Below are 22,493 nucleotides of genomic sequence, written 5' to 3' on the forward strand. Positions count from 1 at the left end.
GGATTGTACTCGGGGTTACTCCACCGGGACTTTCCGTAAAATGAACCAAGATAATGATGTTTGTTCAACGCTAACTTAATAAATGAATTTATGTACGACATGTATGTTATGAGTAGGTTTCTATGCACGATTATGTCTTTGCTCATGAATGAGCCCATGTACGAATATGTATAGAACAAGTAGAGAAAGCTATGTCCATGACGACCTTAGGTTTCCTCTAATCGTCCGGTTTAGAATCATGTCATGAATATGTTATGTCATTTTATGTTTAGGCCTTGATACGTAAAGCGTATACTTGGCAATGCGGTCCTAGTTCCCCCTTGGCCGCCATGACATGTATAGATGAGAAGCCTATAACAAGTAAGATAAGACTATGACGGTCCTAGTATGCACAACCGTCTAAGCATGTAAGTCCCCACACACGTATAATCAACCGTCAGGTTGTAAAATAGACACGTGGTGACCGTAGGTTTTCCCCGTGGTTGCCTATAGCCTAGGATTAGGTGGAACTCACTGAGACATTATGTCTCATCCCAATCCTATTTTGTTTCAGATAAACAGGTCGGATGTCAAGTTAGTTGCCGGATGGATATCTCATCAAGTGTTCGTTCGTAGCGCTAGAGGATGAGTTGGACGTTCAATGATGTACCTTTTATGTTTGGGACAAGTTGAGTTGTATTTCTATGTATGAACGAATTTAGTTGTATAATGTATTCATTTGACGTATTATTTTTTGTAAATTTTTAATGTATCCAGTACTAAATTAACGCACTTGCTAGACTTTCTAGATACGTCTAGTATGGGTGTTACATTTGGTATCAGACTAAGTCGATTCAGACCGTGCCTTGGGTCATTAAGTTACAACTAAGGAAGTGGGACCATTGGGTTCCGGGTAAATGTTTTAATTGTTAATGTTAGTTGAGCCTGATCAACTCAATTTAACATTCGACGGTTAGAACAGATGCCTGAGATCTGAATAGGACCAGGAGGAATGAAGTATGTGATGAAGATGATTTGAGAAGGTAGAAACTCGGAGTAAGAAAAAATAGTAAGAGTTTAATAGTGCCAAATGGTGGCCGGTGAGCTTATCAGTTTAAGTTGATTTCTCCGGAAAGCAAGGTAAAGTTAAGATGGATTGATCCGACAATGTTGGGGAAGTTGTTAAAGATATTTTGTATACCGAAAGTGAAGAATTTGGAAGTGTCTAAGAGTGACCGGAAGTTCCGGTAAGAGTTGTTGTTGGAGCAGGACTGTGGTATAGAAAGGAAATATATATTTATGGAATGTAAGTACAAGGTTGTAAGAAGAAGTCGACGTATGTTGATGAAATTTGGAAGTTCTCAGGGTTAGAGGTAGGTGAATGAAGCCAAAGATGTGAATGCCAGATAGAATAAAGCTCTAAGGTCAGAATGTTGAGCGAGTCGCTAGAGGAACAAGTCAAACCGTTCGCAGCAGATTAAGTTAAGAGTTTATGTGGATATTTTATGATATCGGGATTAAGGCAATAATTTCTGATGTGCCAAGAATTGAATCGAATGATGTTGATGACTGTTGTGAATATAATATGAATGTTTAACTAATGTTAAGAATGGATAATGTGCATTGGATTGCTTGAAGAAATAAGATTTTGTACAAAATATATATATATATATATATATATATATATATATATATATATATATATTTGGAGAACGGAGATGAAGAACTCGCCAATAGCTAAATTTTCGCTAATAGCAAAATTACTTTAGATGATTTCGCTGATAGCGAGTAAGGGGCGAAAATTTCAGTTTTTCGAAAACTGTCAGTTCGTCTCTAGGGTCAGCAGTGACTATTGGAGAGTTGTCTTCACAACCTTTTGACAATAACACTTTTATAACATCAAGTAATGAATGCACATTACATCCTAAGGTTTTCAAAAGAAAAAAAAAGAACATGAACAATCATTAACGGAATCCATTCAGTTTAAGGTAACTTTGGAGATTAATGTGTCAAGAGTTTAATGGAGTTTAGACCAAGAGCTTAGAAGACCCGATATATGGAACGAACGCTATGGACGTGAAGACAGGAAGTAAGGAGTAAAGTGGCTAAAACTTATGTTAGATCATAAGATTCTCAGGTTTTGTGGAGTGTCAATTACCCTCGAGTCTATGGTTTGCTTAATTAATTTACTAAGGCTCGTTATTATGACAAATTCTAATATTTGCAAAGTTTATAAGATTTTAGAAAAGATATACGCATATGGATGATTGGAATTGATGTTCATAAATTTTTAAACGGACATTTTGTAGGTACCGGTCGGTTACAACACATAAAAAAAATTATTATTTGAACACTTGGAACAAGATTTGATGGCATTCTGTGTTATCAACTCGTTCCCCGATTTTATGGTAACGACCGAGACCCAAAATTTAATTTTTATATATATAATACAGAACCATCAACACCAATGATCCATTTGCAAATTTAGAAAATTAACAAGCTAGCATTGGTAAGATTAAGCAAAGCATAGCATGCGAGAAACGAAGATGCAAGTAGGATGTTCAAGAAAGGCATGCACGATGTGCATTATGAGCATGCTATGGGGATTTAAGTATGGTAATGATACGACAAAAGGTAAGTCTACTATTAAGTATGTAAAGTTCAACCACAAGAAAGTAATATCAGAATATGGTAGGTCTGTCATGAGATTCAATCTAACAAGGCCTTATGAAGAGCAAGTAGCAGCATTGGATGTCACACGAATGGTCTTTAGAAGAGTTCAGGATAATAATAAAGCGTAAGAAAAGAACGTGAAGTTTCACTCGTCTCGATGATTTTGAGTGTTGGTTAAAGACAATCGGTGGGAATCAGAGTAGCGCAACGGAAGTAAATCGGTTAAGTTGTTAACAGTAAAGAAGCTTCATAAGAAGTATTCTGAGACAAACAAAAAGTTCTCGAAATGTTAAGTAATAAGACTTATACAGTCAGTGATGGATAAGATAAAAGTTCAGTATTCTAGAAATAAGGGAGCTAAATATTGCTATGTGAATCAAGGATCCTACATGGTCTAAGTTATGCAGAATTGCGTGTCGGAGGCATACACATAAGATAAGAAGGAATATATGGAGTCCACTTCCAAAGTTTAAGAGTTTTATCAAGGAAAGAGAAATGACATATGAACTAAGCAAGATGAGGTTCATACTCTCCGATGCCATAAAGGTTAAGTAATAACGATACTTGCTAGAACAATGTTAAACCAAGATTTTATAACTTTTAAAAAGTTAAGACGGGTATTAAGGGACTTGGAAATGAATTGTTTTAAATAACATGATATTTTCATTTTTCTAAAACCGATGACACGCGTCATAAGTGAGTAAGTTCACTTAAGACGTGTGGACTTCCGAACCAACTTGTCATTGGCAAGCTTGGGGTGAGATTCAAACCGTTTTCAAAACATAGAAACTCGTCCTGTGGTTCTGCAGTACCGTTATCGGTTTGGATTCAAAATGTTTTCTTTAAAAAGGAAATACATATATTCATTCCAAGGATCCGTATACCAATGTTTATAAGATTTCTTAAAGTAAAAAGATAAAACAAGTATCGTTATTATCTAACAATATGTGGCATTTGAAAGTATGTATTGCACAATGGAAAATAAAGTTTGACGACATGGATAACGATGTTTCAAAAGGACGTCTGAGACGTACAAGTGTATGTTAAGGATATTCAGGTGCAAACGGTTTTAATCGGAAATTTAAAAGCATATGAACTAAGAGACCGGCTGTTGAATGTAAAGTGAAATGGCAGAATTTGAAGTCGCTTATTCATGCCAAGTTAGATGAGTTACCGATGGTTTCAAGTGCATGAAATCATAATAAGATCGGAAGATTTTTCCTAAGGCTCTGAAGGAGAATTCGTGGAATCGTCTATTAAGTAATGTAAGTAAGAGACAAGTGTCTCAAGTTACATAAGGAAAAGTATGTATGAGCTAAGTGTTTACACAATAAGTTGTTTATGGGAATTTGAGCACTGCGGGGCAAACATGTGTTCCAGATGCGGATGGGTTACCTATATGAATGATTTATCCTAAGCAGGTAAGATATGAATCCGAGATATCTGGTATGATATGCCATAAGTATAAGTTGAACATGATGTTTTAGGTTAAGTTAAGACTATGAGAAGAATGTTTCTGACGATGCAAGGATTATTTTAAGATGTTATGGTTGAACTCGTTACATGTTAAGTGATCTCTAAATTTCGAGGACGAATTTTTTTTAAAGGGGGTAGAATGTAATATCCCGCCTGTCAGTATCAGAATGTTACCAGTTGATCGTGCCAGAGGATTAAATTTAAGGAAAGTAAGTATGGATAATATTTATTACGCTATGTCAGCAAAATACGGATAAAGTATCAGTGTCGTTTAAAACACGCTTAAGGTAAAGGGTATTTTGGTAATTTCACGTCAAGGGAGTATTTAATTGTTTTGGGGCCAAATAACTTCATAATCTTTTTCCCTTTCTTTCTCTAGGGTTGGATTTGGGGAAAATTGCTCTCCCTTCTCTCTACAGTCACGCCTCCATCTCTCTTTCTTTTCCTCTATCCTTTCCAACTTCTTCCATCCATGGCAAGGCTTTACCATATGATCTTCCAATTCACCATAATCATATGAAGCTTGGGTTAAGTTGTCTTTCTCTTCTCCTCCACCAATCCTTCCTAAATCTTCATCTTTTCTTGGTAAGTTTGTAGGCTATGTTTCTTTATGGTCTCATAAGCTTGGGGAAGCTTAGATTTTGTTTGATTTCTCAACATCTCTTTCCCTCCATTAAATTAGGGTTTGATTCATGAGGAAGGAGTTAAGGTTTTGGTTGCTTGAACATGGAAGCTTGGTTTGGATTGTTATTGCTCTTCTTTCTCTTCACTAAGTTAATCATAAGAAGTTAGGGTTTTGGTAAGATGGGAGTTGGAACATGAAGTGGTGCAAGAAGTGGTTCCTTTATGATCAAAGAAGATGAATAAAGGTTGGGTTGAAGAACTAAAGTGAGGATTGTTATTCTTGGAAGCAAGGAAGCAAGCTAGGGTTTTGTTATGGGAAGTGTTGATGATGCTTGGAAGCTAGAAGAGCAAGTGCTTATGTTAGGTGAGTTCCTTAGTTAGTTCCCACCCTTGGGATTATGTGATTATGCTTGTGAGAGTAACATATATATTTTTAGGGTTTATGCTTAGAAATGTTTATCCCTTTTATTGTCATGCTTTCAATACATGTAAATACTTGTTCAAAAACTATTTTGCAAGTTCTAAATGATCCATAGAGTCATGATATGCCATAGGGTACTTTGTTTTGAGGTTATTGGGTCAAAATGACCATTATGCAGGTGCTGGACTGCACCAACTCGCCACGGCGAGCATGGAGTTCGCCTAGGCGAGTAAGAGCAGCAGGGAGGGCTGTTTGCTCGCCACCAAGCTCGCCTAGGCGAGTAGCTTGGCGAGTAAACAGTGGCTGCTGCCCTGTTTGCTCTTTTCACCTTTTCGTCGTGCTTCGGTTCGGCTTTCACTCACGTGAACTTTTGTAAACATAAACCCCTCAAAACAAGACTCCAAGGCAAGGGTTTGCTATATGTTTTATCTAAAGAAAAGCAAGTATTTATTTATATTGGAAAGCATGACATATGAGAGCGTTATTCGATCACGATCGGGTAGCAAGTTATACTTCAAGTAAGGGAATGGAACTAGAGCCTCGACATAGTAGTCGAGAACTAGAATGATAGCAAGAATCACTAGGATGATTAGGAGCGAAGTATGTTATCTTAGCACATGATTAAGATAGTTGTAGCAAGCATAAGTCGTGGACAAGATAATTATCTCTCCACCATGTTATGAATGAACGAGTATGAACACTTACCGCTAATCGGATCGATTACGGTTCCAAGGTAAGCTTTAAGTATGATTAGGTTTAACCTAAATAAACGACAAGACCATGAATAATAAGTGTAGGTGACATGTCTCTTGCTATCCACATCAGGGGGATACAAGGGGTTCTCGTAATGAGAACGATTCAAGCCGTAAGGGACCCGCATGTCACTGAGTAAATAATAATGTAGGTGTTCGTGTCTCTTGCAATCCATGAAGGTATGGATTCAAGGGGTTCTCATGATGGGAACGGGGAAGGCTCCGTAAGGGGATCGCATGTAACGGCCCATTTCTATTCTAATATTTTAGTAGATGTGTGAGTATTTTTATATGATTTTATTTGTTATATATATGTGATTGTATGTGAAATATATGATTTATGTAGTTGTATATTATTTAAATGAATATGGCTTTATTATTTGTGGAAATATTAGGAGAAATAAAAATAGGAGTAAAATATTAATATTTTGGTTAATGGGAGTTAATTAGTAATTATGTGAGTTTAAGGGAGTTAAGAAAAATAAAGGAGAGGTTATGTTTATTGGGAAATAGAACAGAGAGAAGTCAGAAACATTTTTCACGTACAAAAGAAAAACATAAGTTTTTGGGAGAAGAAGAGAAAACCTAGAAGAGGCAAAGAGAAGAGGAGGAACAATTCTGTAAGCTTTTGATTCATCTAAACTAAGGTAAGGGTGGGATTCCTTTCAATAATCATGATATATAATTTGAAAATTGATGAATTTGTTGTTCTTGGTTTCTAGGGTTTGAGAAGTTATGATAGATGATGAATTATGATGAAACTTGTTGTTGAATTGCATAATTATATGTTGTTTTGTTCCCTATGTTGTATGCTAAACCTGTAAACATGTTTCTAAAACAATTTGGGTGATTAAGGGATCAAAGATGGGATTTTTGGGTGAAACCATGTTAAAATCGCAATTTTTTTCTGAAACCTGAAGCAGGACGCGAAAGCGTCCTTTTGACGCGAAAGCGTCCTACCTTTTTGTTGAGGACGCGAAAGCGTCCCATTAGCGTGCAGAAAGCGTCCACATCCTGAGTTACGACATTTTGGACGCGAAAGCGTGCATCGCTCGCGAAAGCGTCCTACCCCTTTTTGTAGAGGACGCGAAAGCGTCCTTCTGTCGCGAAAGCGTCCCTGGTCCTGTACGGCCATTTTCTGAATTTTGTTTAGAGCACTAGGGGTCTATTCTAATCATTTTAATAGGTTCCCTTGATTTATTAAGCCATGTTTATGAAGTGAATATTATTATTGAAGATTGTATTATATGAAACGTATGTGTAAACACTTCTGTATAATAAAAGTTGTTGTCCCATTGTTGAAGTTGTTGTATCGTCTAAAGTCGAAGTTGGGGAGTGTGTCATAATTGTCATAATTGTTTTAGGCACATATGTTGTTGTTGTCGTTGTTGAAGTTGTATGTTGATATACACAAGTTGAGTCCATTTGCATACTCACATCTGTTGGGGGCTCATGCCCTGGAATGTTCATCATTCAACCGTTGGGGGCTTATGCCCTGGAATGTTTATCATTCACCTGTTGGGGGCTTATGCCCTGGGATGCTTTAACCATCCAATTTGTTGGGGGCTTATGCCCTGGAATGCTTAGCATTCAACGCGCGTAGATTGGTACCACCTGCATGATGCATTAGTTGTTGTCGTTGTAGCATTGTCGAGTTGTTGTTGTCGTTGTAGCATTGTCGAGTTGTTGTTGTCGTTGTCGCATTGTCGAGTTGTCGGTGTCGTTGTTGATAAAGTTATTGTTGTTGTTGTTGCTGTTCCTTGTTGCTGAAGATGATTTATGTTGTTGCTATATGTATTCCTTATATACATTATTAATGATGCCTGTTATGATATGCTTTGTTGTTTTCATTAATTTGATAAATTATATATTATTATTATTGGATAAGTTTCTCATCCCTTCTGTTGTAATGTTGCCCTCACGTTGGTAACGCGCAGGTACTGATGATTAGTAGGAATGGCTCAAGTGTCTAGGGCTCTGATACATATTAGGATGGGGATCGTCACGAATGTCTTCTTCATTTCTTTTATGTATCATGTTTTAATAAGACCTCGTTGTTGGAGTTTATTATTGTTGAAAATAATGTTATCTATGTTGAGGCCTTTGTGCAAAGAATTTCGTTGACGTTGGATGTGGTTGAAATTATATTTTTCCAAAAGAATTATTCCGCTGCAGTTTGTAAAATATTTTGAATGTTGGTTTAAATAAATAGCTATTTTCTATTTATGAGATTTTGAAAAGTAGTGTGACACTCCGTTGTATGATTTACACTGATTAAATTAATTAATATTACGTTGTTGGGAGAACGGGGTGTTACATCGCACGACACTGAGGGAGTCCGATGTACGTACATCGGTCATGATGGGATTGTACTCGGGGTTACTCCACCCGGGACTTTCCGTAAAATGAACCAAGATAATGATGTTTGTTCAACGCTAACTTAATAAATGAATTTATGTACGACATGTATGTTATGAGTAGGTTTCTATGCACGATTATATTTATGCTCATGAATGAGCCCATGTACGAATATGTATAGAACAAGTAGAGAAAGCTATGTCCGTGACGACCTTAGGTTTCCCCTAATCGTCCGGTTTAGAATCATGTCATGAATATGTTATGTCATTTTATGTTTAGGCCTTGATACGTAAAGCGTATACTTGGCAATGCGGTCCTAGTTCCCCCTTGGCCGCCATGACATGTATAGATGATAAGCCTATAACAAGTAAGATAAGACTATGATGGTCCTAGTATGCACAACCGTCTAAGCATGTAAGTCCCCACACACGTATAATCAACCGTCAGGTTGTAAAATAGACACGTGGTGACCGTAGGTTTTCCCCGTGGTTGCCTATAGCCTAGGATTAGGTGGAACTCACTGAGACATTATGTCTCATCCCAATCCTATTTTGTTTCAGATAAACAGGTCGGACGTCAAGTTAGTTGCCGGATGGATATCTCATCAAGTGTTCGTTCGTACCGCTAGAGGATGAGTTGGACGTTCAAGGATGTACCTTTTATGTTTGGGACAAGTTAAGCTGTATTTCTATGTATGAACGAATTTAGTTGTATAATGTATTCATTTGAAGTATTATTTGTTGTAAATTTTTAATGTATCCAGTACTAAATTAACGCACTTGCTAGACTTTCTAGATACGTCTAGTATGGGTGTTACATTATACGTGTGTGGGGACTTGCATACTAAGACGGTCGTGCATACTAGAGAAGTCATAATCTTATCTTAACTTGTTATAGGCTTCACTTCCTATACGTGTCATGGCGGTCGAGGGGGAACCTAAAACCGCATTGCCAAGAATACACTCTATGTATCGAGGCCTAACATAACATAATCATGACATAAATCTAAATCGGACGATTAGGGGAACCTAAGTCCGTCATCGGTTTCATATTCTTTACTTGTTCTATGCATAACTTGCTCTTGCCTAATAGCATTTCATGCTCTTGTTCTTGTTCATAAACATAATCATACGTGGGCTCGTTCTTGAGCATAAACATAATCATATTCGTAATCATATCAAACATAAACGTATCTAAGTTCATTAATAGGTTAGCGTTGAACAAATAGTTATTATCTTGATTCATTTTACGGATAGTCCCGGGTGGTGTAACCCCGAGATCAATCCCATACATGACCGATGTACGTACATCGGACTCCCTCAGTGTCGTGCGGGTCCCTTGCGGCTTGAACCGTTCCTCTTAGGTCGAGAACCTCCCGTATCCCCCTGGCATGGATAACAAGAGACACGAGCACCTACGTATTGTTTACTCAGTGACATGCGGGTCCCTTACGGCTTGAATCGTTCTCATCATGAGAACCCCTTGTATCCCCCTGATGTGGATAGCAAGAGACATGTCACCTACACTTATTATGTAATAGTCTTGACGTTCGTATAGGTTAAACCTATTCATGCATACATGTTTACCTCAGAACCTTGATCGATCTGATTAGCGGTAAATGTTCATACTTGTACATACTTATTCATGGCGGAGAGTGTTGGAACAAAATGTGTTTAACAATGAACCTTAAAGAGTTTTGATGATAACAAGGTATTAAAAATTGTAAATTGGACTAGCTAATATTTGTTCAAGTGTACAGGACCATAATTAAAAAGTTACATCATTTATTGGTTCTGAATGAGCAAATAAATAGCAAAGGAAACAACAAAATTTGAAGCTTGGACGCTCCTGAAGGCAACTTGCTACTGAAGAGAAAAAGCGCTCCTGAAGTTAAGTCGCTTCTGAAGTAAGAATAGTGCTCCTGAAGAATAGTGCTCCTGAAGACAAGAGGTCCAGAAGCCATATCATCAGAAGCTGCATCATCAGAAGCTGCATCATCAGAAGCTGCAGAAGCTGCCTCATCAGAAGCCATTTCACCAGAAGCTGAAGATCAACTGGATTTGCGAAGATTCAAGGATTGAAGAATCATCACTGCAAAAGCTGTCTATTGGATTCGAAGACACAACAAAGGATTAGTGGAATTTTGCAACGGTCATTTCAAAGGTGTTTGAAGGCATGTGCTTGCAATTTGGACGAAAGCGTTGACATTTGTACGAATTGTACAACCACGTTCTCCACTACTCTGTTTTGTGTCCACGCTACAAGACAAGAAAACAACTCCAGAATACGGCTTCGCCTGCATAGATGTTCCTTTGGATAAGGAATGGATTTCAAATTGGTTCTTCATAGGACAACAACCAAATCAGGCAAAAGATCAAAGGTGAAAGATCAAGCTTCAATAACGACTCCTTGATGTGCTGACAATTTCACAACGTCTCTTTCACACCTCTATATAAAGGAGTGAAGACCTAGAGATTTGGCAATGCTGAACAAACGACTCACAACATTATTACAAGTGCCAAACCTCTGCTGAAATTGTTCTGCATTCACTTAGAATTTCTGTGTCTCAAAGTCATATCTTAGAAATTCTTAAGTCCATTGAGTCTGTATCTGATTTGTATTGTGAGCACCTCTGATTGTATATCAAGTGTTCAACCTTAAACAATTTTCTGTGTAATTTTGTTTAGTTAGAAGTCTCTTGCAGTTGTGCTTGAGCAGGAAGTCTCTTGATTGTGTTCTTGAGCAAAGGAAGTCTCTTGCTTGTGTGCTTGAGCAAAGGAAGTCTCTTGCTTGTGTGCTTGAGCAATTGTAATCAGATATTACTCTTAGTGAAATCTCCTTGGAAGTGCAAGGGGGACTGGACTACTTCCGGATTGTGGAAGGAACCAGTATAATTGCTTTGTGTCGTTCTTCTTCTCTCTCTCTGTTTTATTCCGCTGCATTTAGATTCTGATTATCACTTCAGAAGCTGTCTCACTTAGCTTCTGACCAGTGTGTTCAGTTTTTAGAAGAAACAAAGAATTTTTCAAAACACAATTCAACCCCCCTTTCTTGTGTTTTTCTCACCTTCAATTGGTATCTAGAGCCCTGGTCTGTTGTGAAACACTTAACCGTGTAACAGTCAAAGATCTGAGAAAAACATGTCTGGTCCTATTCCAACTCCTACTGGTTCTGATGATACTAGGTATAAAAATGTTTCACATGATTATAGTGATAGTAAGAAATCCAGTGTTGGAAAGATTCCAAAATTCAATGGAGATGCTGAATAATTTTCTTGGTGGAAGACCAACTTTTACAGTTACATCATGAGCCTAGATGAAGAATTATGGGATATTCTGGAAGATGGTGTTGGTGATTTAGTCCTTGATGAAGAAGGAGCTGCTGTGGATAGAAAGAAACATACTCCTGAGTTGAAGAAACTCTACAAGAAGCATCATATTATCAGAGGAGCTCTTGTCACTGCTATACCCAAAGCAGAGTACATGAAGATGAGTGACAAATCCACTGCTAAAGCTATGTTTGCTTCTCTCTGTTCAAACTACGAAGGCAGCAAGAAGGTCAAAGAAGCTAAAGCTCTCATGCTTGTACATCAGTACAAGTTATTCAAGATGAAGGATGATGAAACTATTGAGGAGATGTACTCAAGGTTTCAAACCTTAGTATCTGGGCTACAAATTCTGAAGAAGAGCTATGTTGCTTCTGATCATGTAAGCAAGATACTCAGAAGCTTACCTGCCAGATGGAGACCAAAGGTGACTGCCATTGAGGAATCTAAAGATTTAAACACTTTAAGTGTCGAAGATCTTGTTAGTTCTCTCAAAGTTCATGAGTTAAGTCTTAATGAACATGAGTCTACTAAGAAGAGTAAATCAATAGCTCTTCCATCCAAAGGCTAGTCATCAAAAGCTCTCAAAGTGGTTGAATCTGAAGAGGAAGAACAGTCAAGTTCAGATTCTGAACCAGATGCTGCTGAAATGGCCATGCTCTCAAACAGACTTTAGTATCTGGCCAAGAAGAACAGAAAGTTTCTCGCCAGAAGGGGTAACTCCAGAAGCTCAAGGAAAGAAGATCAGAAGGGATGCTTCAACTGTAAGAAGCCTGGACACTTCATTGCTGAATGCCCTGATCTTCAAAGAGAAAAGTCAAAGGACAAGTCAAAGAGGTCTACATTCAAACCAAGCAAATTCAAGAAGCAGATTAAGCAGAGTTTAATGGCAACCTGGGATGATTTGGGAAGTGAATCTGGATCTGATAAAGAGGAAGATGATGAAGATGCAAAGGTAGCTGTTGGGTTGGTAGCAACAGCAACTTCAGAAGCTGGATCAGATTCAGACTCAGAAGATGAAAACGAGGTATATTCCAAAATTCCCAGAGATGAACTTGTTGAGTCACTTAAAGAACTTCTTACACATTTTGAAGTAAGAACCAATGAGTTGAAGGATTTAAAAGAAAAATATGTTGATTTAGTACAACAGCAAAAATCAACTCTATTGGATCTGAAAGCTTCTGAACAAGGACTTAGGGGCTTTGACTTCATGTGTAAAACGTATGAAGATCAGCTCAGGTTCTTATGTCAGAAGCTACAAGAAAAGTGTAATGAAAAATCTTTAAGGAACCATGAAATTGCTCTTGAAGATTTTATTATATCTGGCATTGACAGAAGCAGAGTGGCTTCTATGATTTATAGCATTTACAAGAACAATGGCAGAGGAATTGGTTTTCCAGAAGTGAAACTTGAGAAAACCAATCTAAAATCTTGTTGTGAATGCATCAAGGAAGGTCTGAAAACCTTCTTTGTACCAGAAGGTGCTGAGTTGGAAACTGTTGTTCAATCAGAACCTGAAGTTTCTAGTTCTAAGGCTAAGATTACTTCAAAGCCAAAGAACTCTAAGTCAAAGGCTATAATCAAATCTGATTCCAAGACTTCAAAGATCAGGATCCTGAAAAGATCAGAACCTGTACCTCAGAGTCTGGTGAAACCAAAATCTGAGGTTCTGAAGTCTAAGTTTCAGAAGAAGACAGTTACTGCTTCTGAAGTACCAAAACCAAAGGTAATGGTTAATCAGAAGCAACCCAACTCACAGCACAAGGTACAAGAAGTGAAGAGTAAAGCCTTAAGTACAAACCTTCCAGGACCCATAGGACAATGGGTACCTAAATCTGAAAATGTCAATGATGCAGGTATGTCTAAGAGCAGTGCCAAAGCAAAGATCATGGTACCTAGACAGCGGTTGCTCAAGACACATGACAGGAGAAAAGTCCATGTTCCTCAGCCTAAAAATGAAAGAGGGAGGAAATGTGAAGTTTGGAGGCAACCAGTCAGGCAAGATCATAGGTACAGGAACTATTGGTAATTCCTCTACCGCAATTAATAATGTATGGTTGGTAGATGGTCTTGAACATAACCTTTTGAGCATTAGTCAATTTTGTGATAATGGTTATGATGTGCTTTTTGAGAAACCCAACTGTACAGTAATCAACAAGGAAGACAAATCCATTGTGTTCAAGGGAAAGAGAGTTGACAATGTCTACAAAATCAATTTTTCTGAACTAGCTGATCAGAAGGTGATTTGCCTTCTATCAGTGAATGATAAGAAATGGATGTGGCACAGAAGGTTGGGACATGCTAACTGGAGGTTAATCTCTAAGCTTAGTAAGTTACAACCTGTGAAAGGGCTACCAGACATTGACTATCATTCAGATGCACTCTGTGGTGCATGTCAGAGAGGGAAAATTGTGAAATCATCTTTTAAAACCAAAGACATTGTTTCAACCTCAAGACCCTTAGAATTACTTCATATTGACTTATTTGGACCAGTGAGTACTGCATCCTTATATGGAAGTAAATATGGATTAGTCATTGTTGATGATTACAGCAGATGGACTTGGGTGAAATTCCTGAAAAGTAAGGATCATGCATATGAGGTATTCAGTAACTTCTGCACACAAATTAAAACTGAAAAAGAGTCAAAGATTTTGAAAATCAGAAGGTATCATGGTGGAGAATTTGAAAATGAGCCATTTGAAGCTTTTTGTGAAAAACATGGAATCATCCATGAATTCTCTTCTCCTAGAACTCCACAACAAAATGGGGTGGTAGAAAGAAAGAATAGAACTTTACAAGAAATGGCCAGAACCATGATCCATGAAAACAATTTAGCTAAACATTTTTGGGCAGAAGCAGTGAATACAGCATGTTATGTTTAAAACAGGATCTATATTAGACATATTTTGGAGAAAACAGCATATGAACTCTTTAAAGGAAGAAACCCAATATCTCTTACTTTCATCAATTTGGATGTACATGTTACATTCTGAACAACAAGCTCTACCTAAAGAAATTTGATGCCAAGGCCCAAAGAGGAATCTTCTTAGGTTACTCTGAAAGGTCAAAGGCATACAGAGTGTATAATTCAGAGACACTCTGTGTTGAAGAATCTATGCACGTTAGATTTGATGACAAGGAGCTTGAAGATAAAACTTCAAAGCAAGATGAAAGTTTTGCAGAGATACAGGTTCCTGAAGCTACTCCAGAACCTGATCAGATAGCTGAATCTGAAGATAGTCCAGAAGCTGAACCCACATCAGAAGCGCAAGATGAAACTGCTTCTGATTAAGCACAAGATGGCTCACATCAAGAAGATCCTCCCAGAAACACTTTCAAGCACAAGTCTTCACATCCTGAGGAACTAATCATTGGAAACAAAGATAGTCCAAGGAGAACTAGATCATACTTCAGACAAGAAGAATCAATGATTGGACTGATCTCAATGATTGAACCTACAAAAGTTGAAGAAGCACTTTCAGATGATGGATGGATCTTAGCTATGCAAGAAGAGTTGAATCAATTTCAAAGAAATGATGTGTGGGATCTGGTACCCAAACCTCAGCATAAGAACATTATTGGAACAAAATGGGTATTCAGAAACAAGCTGAATGAGCAAGGAGAAGTAACAAGAAACAAAGCCAGACTTGTTGCACAAGGGTATAGTCAACAAGAAGGCCTTGATTACACTGAAACGTTTGCTCCAGTTGCAAAATTTGAAGCAATCAGGTTACTTTTTTCCTATGCAGTTAATCATGGCATAATATTATATCAAATGGATGTCAAGAGTGCATTTCTCAATGGTGTCATAGAAGAAGAAGTGTATGTCAAGCAACACTACTAGAAAAAAGACATTTAACATCAGCATATTCACATCAGTGGACCAATTACTTGATGTCAAAAGCAACGCGGTGGCATTTTTGAAATTATAGTGAACTTTGCCAAAGGGTTTCACATCAGTGGAGATATACCTGAAGGAAAAATAAATATTGAAGAATTTTGACATCAGCAGATCATGTAACACCTGATGGGAAAAGTCTACCACACTTTTACTTTTTTTATTTTTTTTTCAAAAAAAAAAAAAATACCACACTTTTACTTACTTTCCCATTTCTTTCTCTTCCACATTATCGCGTTTCAACTTTTTTCCCTCACAATGTTCATACGAACCGCATAGATCTCACTCTCCAAATCCTAAATCTCACTCACCAAATCAACAAATCAATCCAATTCGTTCTCATTTTCAAACCCTAAATCTCCTCAATCTCATTCTCAAACCCTCTCGAAACCCAATTCGTTCTCATTCACAAACCCTCACGAACCCAATTCGAACCCAATCTGTTTATCAATCTCGATTTCCAAATGGATTGGCCACCGTGATTCTGCAATTCGACATTCACTGTAAGTTCTCAAACCATTTGAACTCGTTTTGACATTTTCGTTCTCAGTTGGAAGTTGTGATTCACGCACATCTCCGATTCGTGAACCCATAGCTTTGAAGATATCATAACTGGTGTTCTCTATTTGAAATTGTCATCCTCGCTCGCCGTTGTTCTTGTCGTACGCCGTAAGTTCTCGCCGAGTTGAGGTTTTTGTTTTTTGTTTGGTGTCTATTTTGTGATTTTGTTATCCTTTTTACTAATTCATCATTGTTTTGTGCATTTAAATTTGTCCTGTTCATTGAATCTGGATTGTGAATCTTCAAAGTTCTAATTTTGATATTTTGATTTTTTTTATATTAATATTGTTTTGGTAATTGAATCTATGTAATTTTTTGATATCAGTTTTCCTGAATCACTTGAAGCTATAGTTATTGGTTTAGAAAGAATAAGTTTGACTTAGTGTGAAAGTTTATTTATTAGGATTCAAACTTTGGATCTATATGAGAGTTGGAGCTATACGAACTTATGAAAATATATTTTTTTATTATCATTTTTGTTAATGCTGGTTTGAGTAATAATAGGTGAAAAAGAATTCATAAGAGTGTTTTCGCATACAATTGTTCTGTTATGCTTAAGCATTTTAATTTTTGAACTTTTGAGTTGAGATATTTTTATAAGCTCTTAGAGCATCTATTTTTCCTAAGATGTGAAGATAACAATGTGCATACAAGTTCAAATTGTCATGTAAGAATCTTCCTTTAACTCTGCAAGTTGACATTTCCTAGTTCTAGTGGTTTAAGCTTGAAATTTCAGATGATAAATAGTTTCTTTATATTCTTTCAGAGTAGTTGTAATTTTTTTTTTATTTTTTTTTTTAGGTTTCCAATCTTTTTCATGGTGTGCGTACATGACTGGAACAAAGACTACAGGTCTAATTAGTACATACATGACCATATATCTTTTTCACCTTAGGTGCTAACTTATGAGTAAATGAGAATATACAAAATAGGAATACATTTGTACCTTCTCAAATCTGATCAATGGTGTTAAATAATGTATGCGGTTACTAAGTTTTACATATAAAATTTATACATCAACTGTGTGGTTGGGGTATATGTGTTCTCTTGTTGTGTTGCTATCATAATTCTCAGATTTTGTCAGGCTTTTGCAACTATTATGTCTGTTGCGGTGGTCTGTTATGCTTTTTCGAGTATTGCTTGGTCCGTGTTGCTGCTTGTGTGGTGCTGAGTTTTATAGTTGCTGCTTGTGTAGTGAAAATTTCTTGTTTGGTTAAGAGATTAACTCTGTTATGTGATATGAATGCATAAAAATTTGTTAATTATTGAGCCATATAATTGCAGGGTCATGAAACATTACTATATAGGTTACAAAACAATTGCAGTGCTTTATGCATATTGTGGTGGTAATGCATAAAAGTGAATATTTCAAATCCGAATTTTGAATTTCGGATATGTAAAATGAACTTTTTATGCGTCAATGCATTAAAATATATTTCGGCTAGCATGACACACCTCAATTTAAAATATGTAAAAGTAAATATTTCAAATTCGAATTTTGATATTTAAGTTGAATTGTCCTTGTGAAAACTGTGATGATTGATTCTTATGTTATATTTCGGCTAGCATCCTGACACACCTCAATGTTGCTTTGATGCTTTTTTTTTAAATACATCTTTGTCTTTACTTTGAAGCATCATATATTGTGCTTTACTTTGAGTATGAATTTTTGATACATATAACTCCAAATTAATATCTTTGTCTGAATCTAAATTCATAATAAAATATATAACACCCCATTTATATAATTTTATACATTGACTGGATACGTATCCCAAGTTTAGAAATGTCATTAATTTTGTGTAATATTTTTTTTTGTTTGATTGAAGGTTGATCTCTCTAACTCAATAGCTACATCGATCTCACTCATTTGGTCGATCTCTGAATCTCACTCACTCGGTTACTACATCTCCCGAACTTGCTCTTAGTCTCATAGCTCTCCAAATTTGACGAACTCGCTCAGGTATTAATCATGCTGCCTGTAGTTTCATTGAATTTTTTTTTATGTACTACTTTTGATTAGTCTGAGTATTTATTTAAAAAAATAATTGCTAATGATGATAGTGCTTCTGATACAATTAAACAACTGTCGGCTGAGCCTAAATGTAACGTTGTAACTTGGAGTGCATATGATATTAATAAAACTTCCTTCTATACAAAATCAAAGGATGATAAAAGTACCATGCAAAATAGTGGGGTTATGATTGTTGCCGAGTCAATGCACTTCTCTAGTTCAAAAGATAAAAACCCTCTAATCGCATCTACACCGTACTTTGGGGTGATTGAAGAGATTTGGGAGGTTGATTATCGTGCATTTTCAGTGCCTTTATTTAAATGCAAGTGGATTGATATTAACACTGGTGTAAGAATTGATGAATCTGGTTATACACTGGTTGATCTTTGCAAGGCAGCTTATAAGGACGAACCTTTCATTATGGCATCCCAAGCAAAACAAGTGTTTTATGTCACAGATCCTTCTAACAAAAGGTGGTCAGTTGTTCTACAACCAAAAAACACGCATGGTAGTGATGAAACCCTTCATATTTCTGATATTCCTTCTTCCTCAACAAATGTGCTTACCTCCATCGTAGAAAATGAAGTAGACGATGTTCACGCTACTCGTTCGGATCATAATGAAGGGATATATGAATAAGTTAGTAAGTTTAGTACCCATGTATGCCACATGTGTTTTTATATTTATTTCATTGAATAGTTTTGTACATTTGTGTATTTTGATTTAATTAGACATGCGTTTGGCAATTGCTAATATTGTTGCTTTGCGTTTTTCTTGTGTAAACAGGCACATGGCTGATTCAACCGACATCCCTTCTTCATCTAGTGAACCTAAAAAAAGGGTTAGAGGTTGCACTGCGTTGAAAAAAATTAACAAAGTTCGGGCAACAGGTGTGAAATTAAAGGTTGAGTTCGATTCAAAAACTGGGAAATGTTATGGTGAAAATTCAGCAACATTTAAAAGTTATGTAGCATTTCTTGCTCGGAGTACTTGTAGTATTTTAATAGATGATTGGCCGCATGTAGATGAGTCTTCAAAAGACTCAATTTGGCATGATCTTAAGGTATGATTGTTGTCTTTTGAATTAAATGTTTACCCTAATTTCATTATTGTATCTATTGAACTTAGTAATAACACCACTTGATTTTTTTTTTATGATTCTGTAGCAACATTTTGTTATTCCTGAAAGTGATGATCCAGATCCAAAAAAAGATGCTTTGAAAAAAAAATGGATGATGGTTTGTGGGGACCGGTGGAGAGGTTTTAAGACACAACTCACAAAGGATTATATTACAAACCCTTCCGAAGACCGCCGTCATCCACTTGAAAAGTACCCTTTTCTTCAAAAAGATATATGGGAGAAATTTGTGGAGTCTCGAAAGACCCCTGAATTTAAGGTTAGTATACGTGGTAATTATTTTTTTTTCCTTGTACTAATTTAATTGTTTATCAAATATATTTAGTAATGAATTTGATTTATAATAGGAAAAAAGTCAAAAGGGTAGGGATATTGTTGCTAACAACCTTTACCCACATACATTATCTCGTGGAGGATATGATTACCTTGAAGATAAAATGATGGATGAAAAGAGAAAAAGATTGGAAGACTCCGGAGAATTTGATCATATTCCATCTCCGCCGTCACGTCATGACAAATGGAAGAGAGCACGACAAAAGAAAGGGGGAGAATACACAACAGAGGCTACACGAGTTGTTGCTGAGAAAATTGTAAGTAATATGAGTAATGAGTCTTATTAAGTAATTAATAAGTAAATAAATAGATGATGTGTGTTTGGATATGTAATTTGGATATGTAATTGGATCTGTGTGTTTTGCAAACGTGGTAATTAAGATATCCTTTTTAATCTATTTTTTTTTGGGTTGTAATTTGGATATGTGTGTTTTGCAAATGTAGGACTCGTTGGTTGAAAGAACTGAAAAAGGAACATTTGTACCACAAGGATGTCATGATATCTTAACAGAGGCTATTGGAACATCCGAGCATGGTGGTCGTGTCCGTGGTGTTGGAAGAGGTGCTACTATAAGCAATTACTTTGGAAGGTCTTCATGCCCAAGGCAAACCATAAATGTCAGTGAGATTGAAGCAAAAATTGAAGCAAAAATTGAAGAAAAACTTGCAGCAAAAATTAAAGCGGAATGCAAAGTAGAGTTCGAACAACAGATGGCCACAGCGCATCAGTTGATGCAAAAATCATTTATGGAGACACTCAAGAATATGGGCTTATCCGATACCTCCCAAACAAACAAACAAATTGAACCTTGTTCTGAAAAAGTTGTTGTGTTAGGAAGCGCAAAAGGTTCTTGTTCTGCAGCACAAGAAAATCACAAGGACAATTGGACCGTTATTGACAATGTTCAGAAAGTGATATGCATGATTTTGAAAGAGAAGCAATATCTAAGGTTAAAATTAGAACATGGTCCGGAAGTCATAAATTTCTTAATTGCACCAAAATGTGTTAAAGACTTGTTGGTTGGCGGGGCTTGGCTTGACTATTCTATTCTACAAGTTTGGTGCACGTAAGTACATTTTCTTGCTTAATGCTATCATTAACTATTAGTGTTATGTCTCATGACTACAATATTTAATATTGATTTCATATTTATTCAGGTGTATGCACCGTCTCTGTATTGAAACAAACAAATCAAATGTGTTTGGATTTTTGGACCCAACAAAATTGAGTTTTAAATCAAAGTTCGCAATGAATACAGAACCAGTTAAATCCTACATACGAACTAAGTTGCGTGATATGAACAAAGTGTGTTACTTGGCACCGTTTCTTATGGAGTAAGTATATATACATTTGTGTTTTCTCTTATTTATGTTTGATAATTTAAACGTTAACAATTGTTCTTTTACGTGTATAGAGGGCATTGGAAATTAATCGTCATTTGTCCAAAGGATAATACATTGGTTGTCCTTTGTTCATTTAACAAAGATCTTGACACAACAATGAAGGAAATTGTCTCATCGTAAGTGTATTTTTATGTTGCATTTGTTATATTATAAATCCTATAACACTAAAACATAGAACTTACTTTGATGATTTTTTGAACCTAGTGCTCTGGAGGTTCATCAATTAGCAAACGGTAATAAAAAAAAGGTTCGTTGGCTTCGTCCTAAGGTATGTGTAGACAAGATGGTTACATTCGTAGTGATTATATATATATATATATATATATATATATATATCTATATATCTATTCACTATATAAAAATTAAATTCATTTGTAGGCAAGGATGCAACCTAACACAATTGATTGTGGATATTATGTGATGAAGAACATGCTAGACATCGTCTCTGCTAATATTACTACCTCTTGGATGAAGGTATACCATATGTTTGCACCATATATATATATATATTTCCAAATTAAGATAGATAGACATATCCTTATTGTTATTTTACTTATTTTAATCTATTTTACAAACTGTAGGTATTCAATGATACAACAGCATTAACAGAAGATGAGTTGTATGCTTTGCGAAATGATTGGGCAACTTGTTTTCTTGAAGTGTATGAAACTTAGGATTTATTAGGAGGATGTATGCTTTAATGTTTAATTAGTACTGTTGGTTTGTTGTTATTTCTAGCTGGGAGATATGTTGGCACTTGAAGAGAGACCTTTTTTGTTTTGTTTTGGTACTGCTGGGAGATCTGTTATTTCTAGCATGACACTTCTTGTTTTGTTTTGTGTTTATGAACCTTCTTGTTTGTTGTGGATGTACCCTTCTTGTTTTTGGTTGCTGTTGACATAGGCATTTTGAAGGTTTTGTTTGATTTAGAAGAATGGTTGAAGTTATAAGTATTAAATATTGTGAAAATTTGTCCATTCAAAGAAAAAAAAGCATATTTTATCTGGTACTGTACCAGGCTAGTAAGCAGAATATTCAAAACATTAAAAAAAAATGACGTAATTCACATCGGTGCAAATGCACCTGATGTAAAAGGTGTTTTAGCACACTAAAATTCACATCAGTGTAGAGTATTGCCGATGTGAATAACACATATTTGACATCGGCTACCTTTGTACCGCCGATGTGAAATCCTATCTTTTCACACTATTGTAGCTCATATCACATCAGTGGATGTCCGCCCGATGTGGTTCTCGACATATCACAACGGTTCATGGCCCGATGTGAAAAGTGAATGACATACAACATCACCTTTAGTTACATCGGTTGCCACCCGATGTGAAATGTCGATTTCCACTGATGTGAAATGTCATTTCTGTAGTAGTGCAACCTCCTGGATTTGAGGATATTAAATATCCTGACCATGTGTTTAAACTGATGAAATCACTATATGGCTTGAAACAAGCTCCCAGAGCTTGGTATGATAGACTAAGTAATTTCTTAATCAAGAATGATTTTAAAAGAGGACAGGTTGATA

General features: G+C 36.3%; 1 protein-coding gene across 16 annotated transcripts; it reads left to right on the forward strand.

The window, feature by feature from the left end:
• The first annotated feature begins 15,732 nt into the window (after nucleotides 1-15,732).
• On the forward strand, nucleotides 15,733-21,925 carry LOC146897963 (uncharacterized). Of its 16 annotated transcripts, XM_085732510.1 has the most exons (13): nucleotides 15,733-16,009; nucleotides 16,057-16,175; nucleotides 17,897-18,030; nucleotides 18,475-18,720; nucleotides 18,868-19,144; nucleotides 19,248-19,478; nucleotides 19,567-19,809; nucleotides 19,997-20,619; nucleotides 20,711-20,887; nucleotides 20,968-21,072; nucleotides 21,161-21,224; nucleotides 21,335-21,430; nucleotides 21,695-21,925. In XM_085732510.1, exons 4-13 carry the CDS (start codon nucleotides 18,674-18,676, stop codon nucleotides 21,857-21,859), a joined length of 2,028 nt encoding a protein of 675 aa, XP_085588636.1. In that variant the 5' UTR covers nucleotides 15,733-16,009; nucleotides 16,057-16,175; nucleotides 17,897-18,030; nucleotides 18,475-18,673; the 3' UTR covers nucleotides 21,860-21,925. The 16 variants fall into 16 exon arrangements, with proteins under 16 accessions (XP_085588636.1, XP_085588648.1, XP_085588645.1 ...); XM_085732522.1 differs by lacking the exon at nucleotides 18,475-18,720 and having other exon boundaries at nucleotides 21,538-21,925; XM_085732519.1 differs by lacking the exon at nucleotides 16,057-16,175 and having other exon boundaries at nucleotides 18,475-18,724; nucleotides 21,538-21,925.
• Nucleotides 21,926-22,493: the final 568 nt, after the last annotated feature.

This window comes from Medicago sativa, chromosome 8 (genome assembly GCF_051527215.1).
Source record: "Medicago sativa cultivar Bolivia chromosome 8, Bolivia_mono, whole genome shotgun sequence".
Classification (NCBI taxonomy): domain Eukaryota; kingdom Viridiplantae; phylum Streptophyta; class Magnoliopsida; order Fabales; family Fabaceae; genus Medicago; species Medicago sativa.

Bases quoted from the DNA above. Each gene is read 5' to 3' on its own strand.
- LOC146897963 (XM_085732510.1), top strand. From the start codon at position 18,674: ATGTTCACGCTACTCGTTCGGATCATAATGAAGGGATATATGAATAA. The intron at 19,145-19,247 runs GTATGATTGTTG...ATGATTCTGTAG, and splicing joins CAATTTGGCATGATCTTAAG to CAACATTTTGTTATTCCTGA. The intron at 19,479-19,566 runs GTTAGTATACGT...GATTTATAATAG, and splicing joins GAAAGACCCCTGAATTTAAG to GAAAAAAGTCAAAAGGGTAG.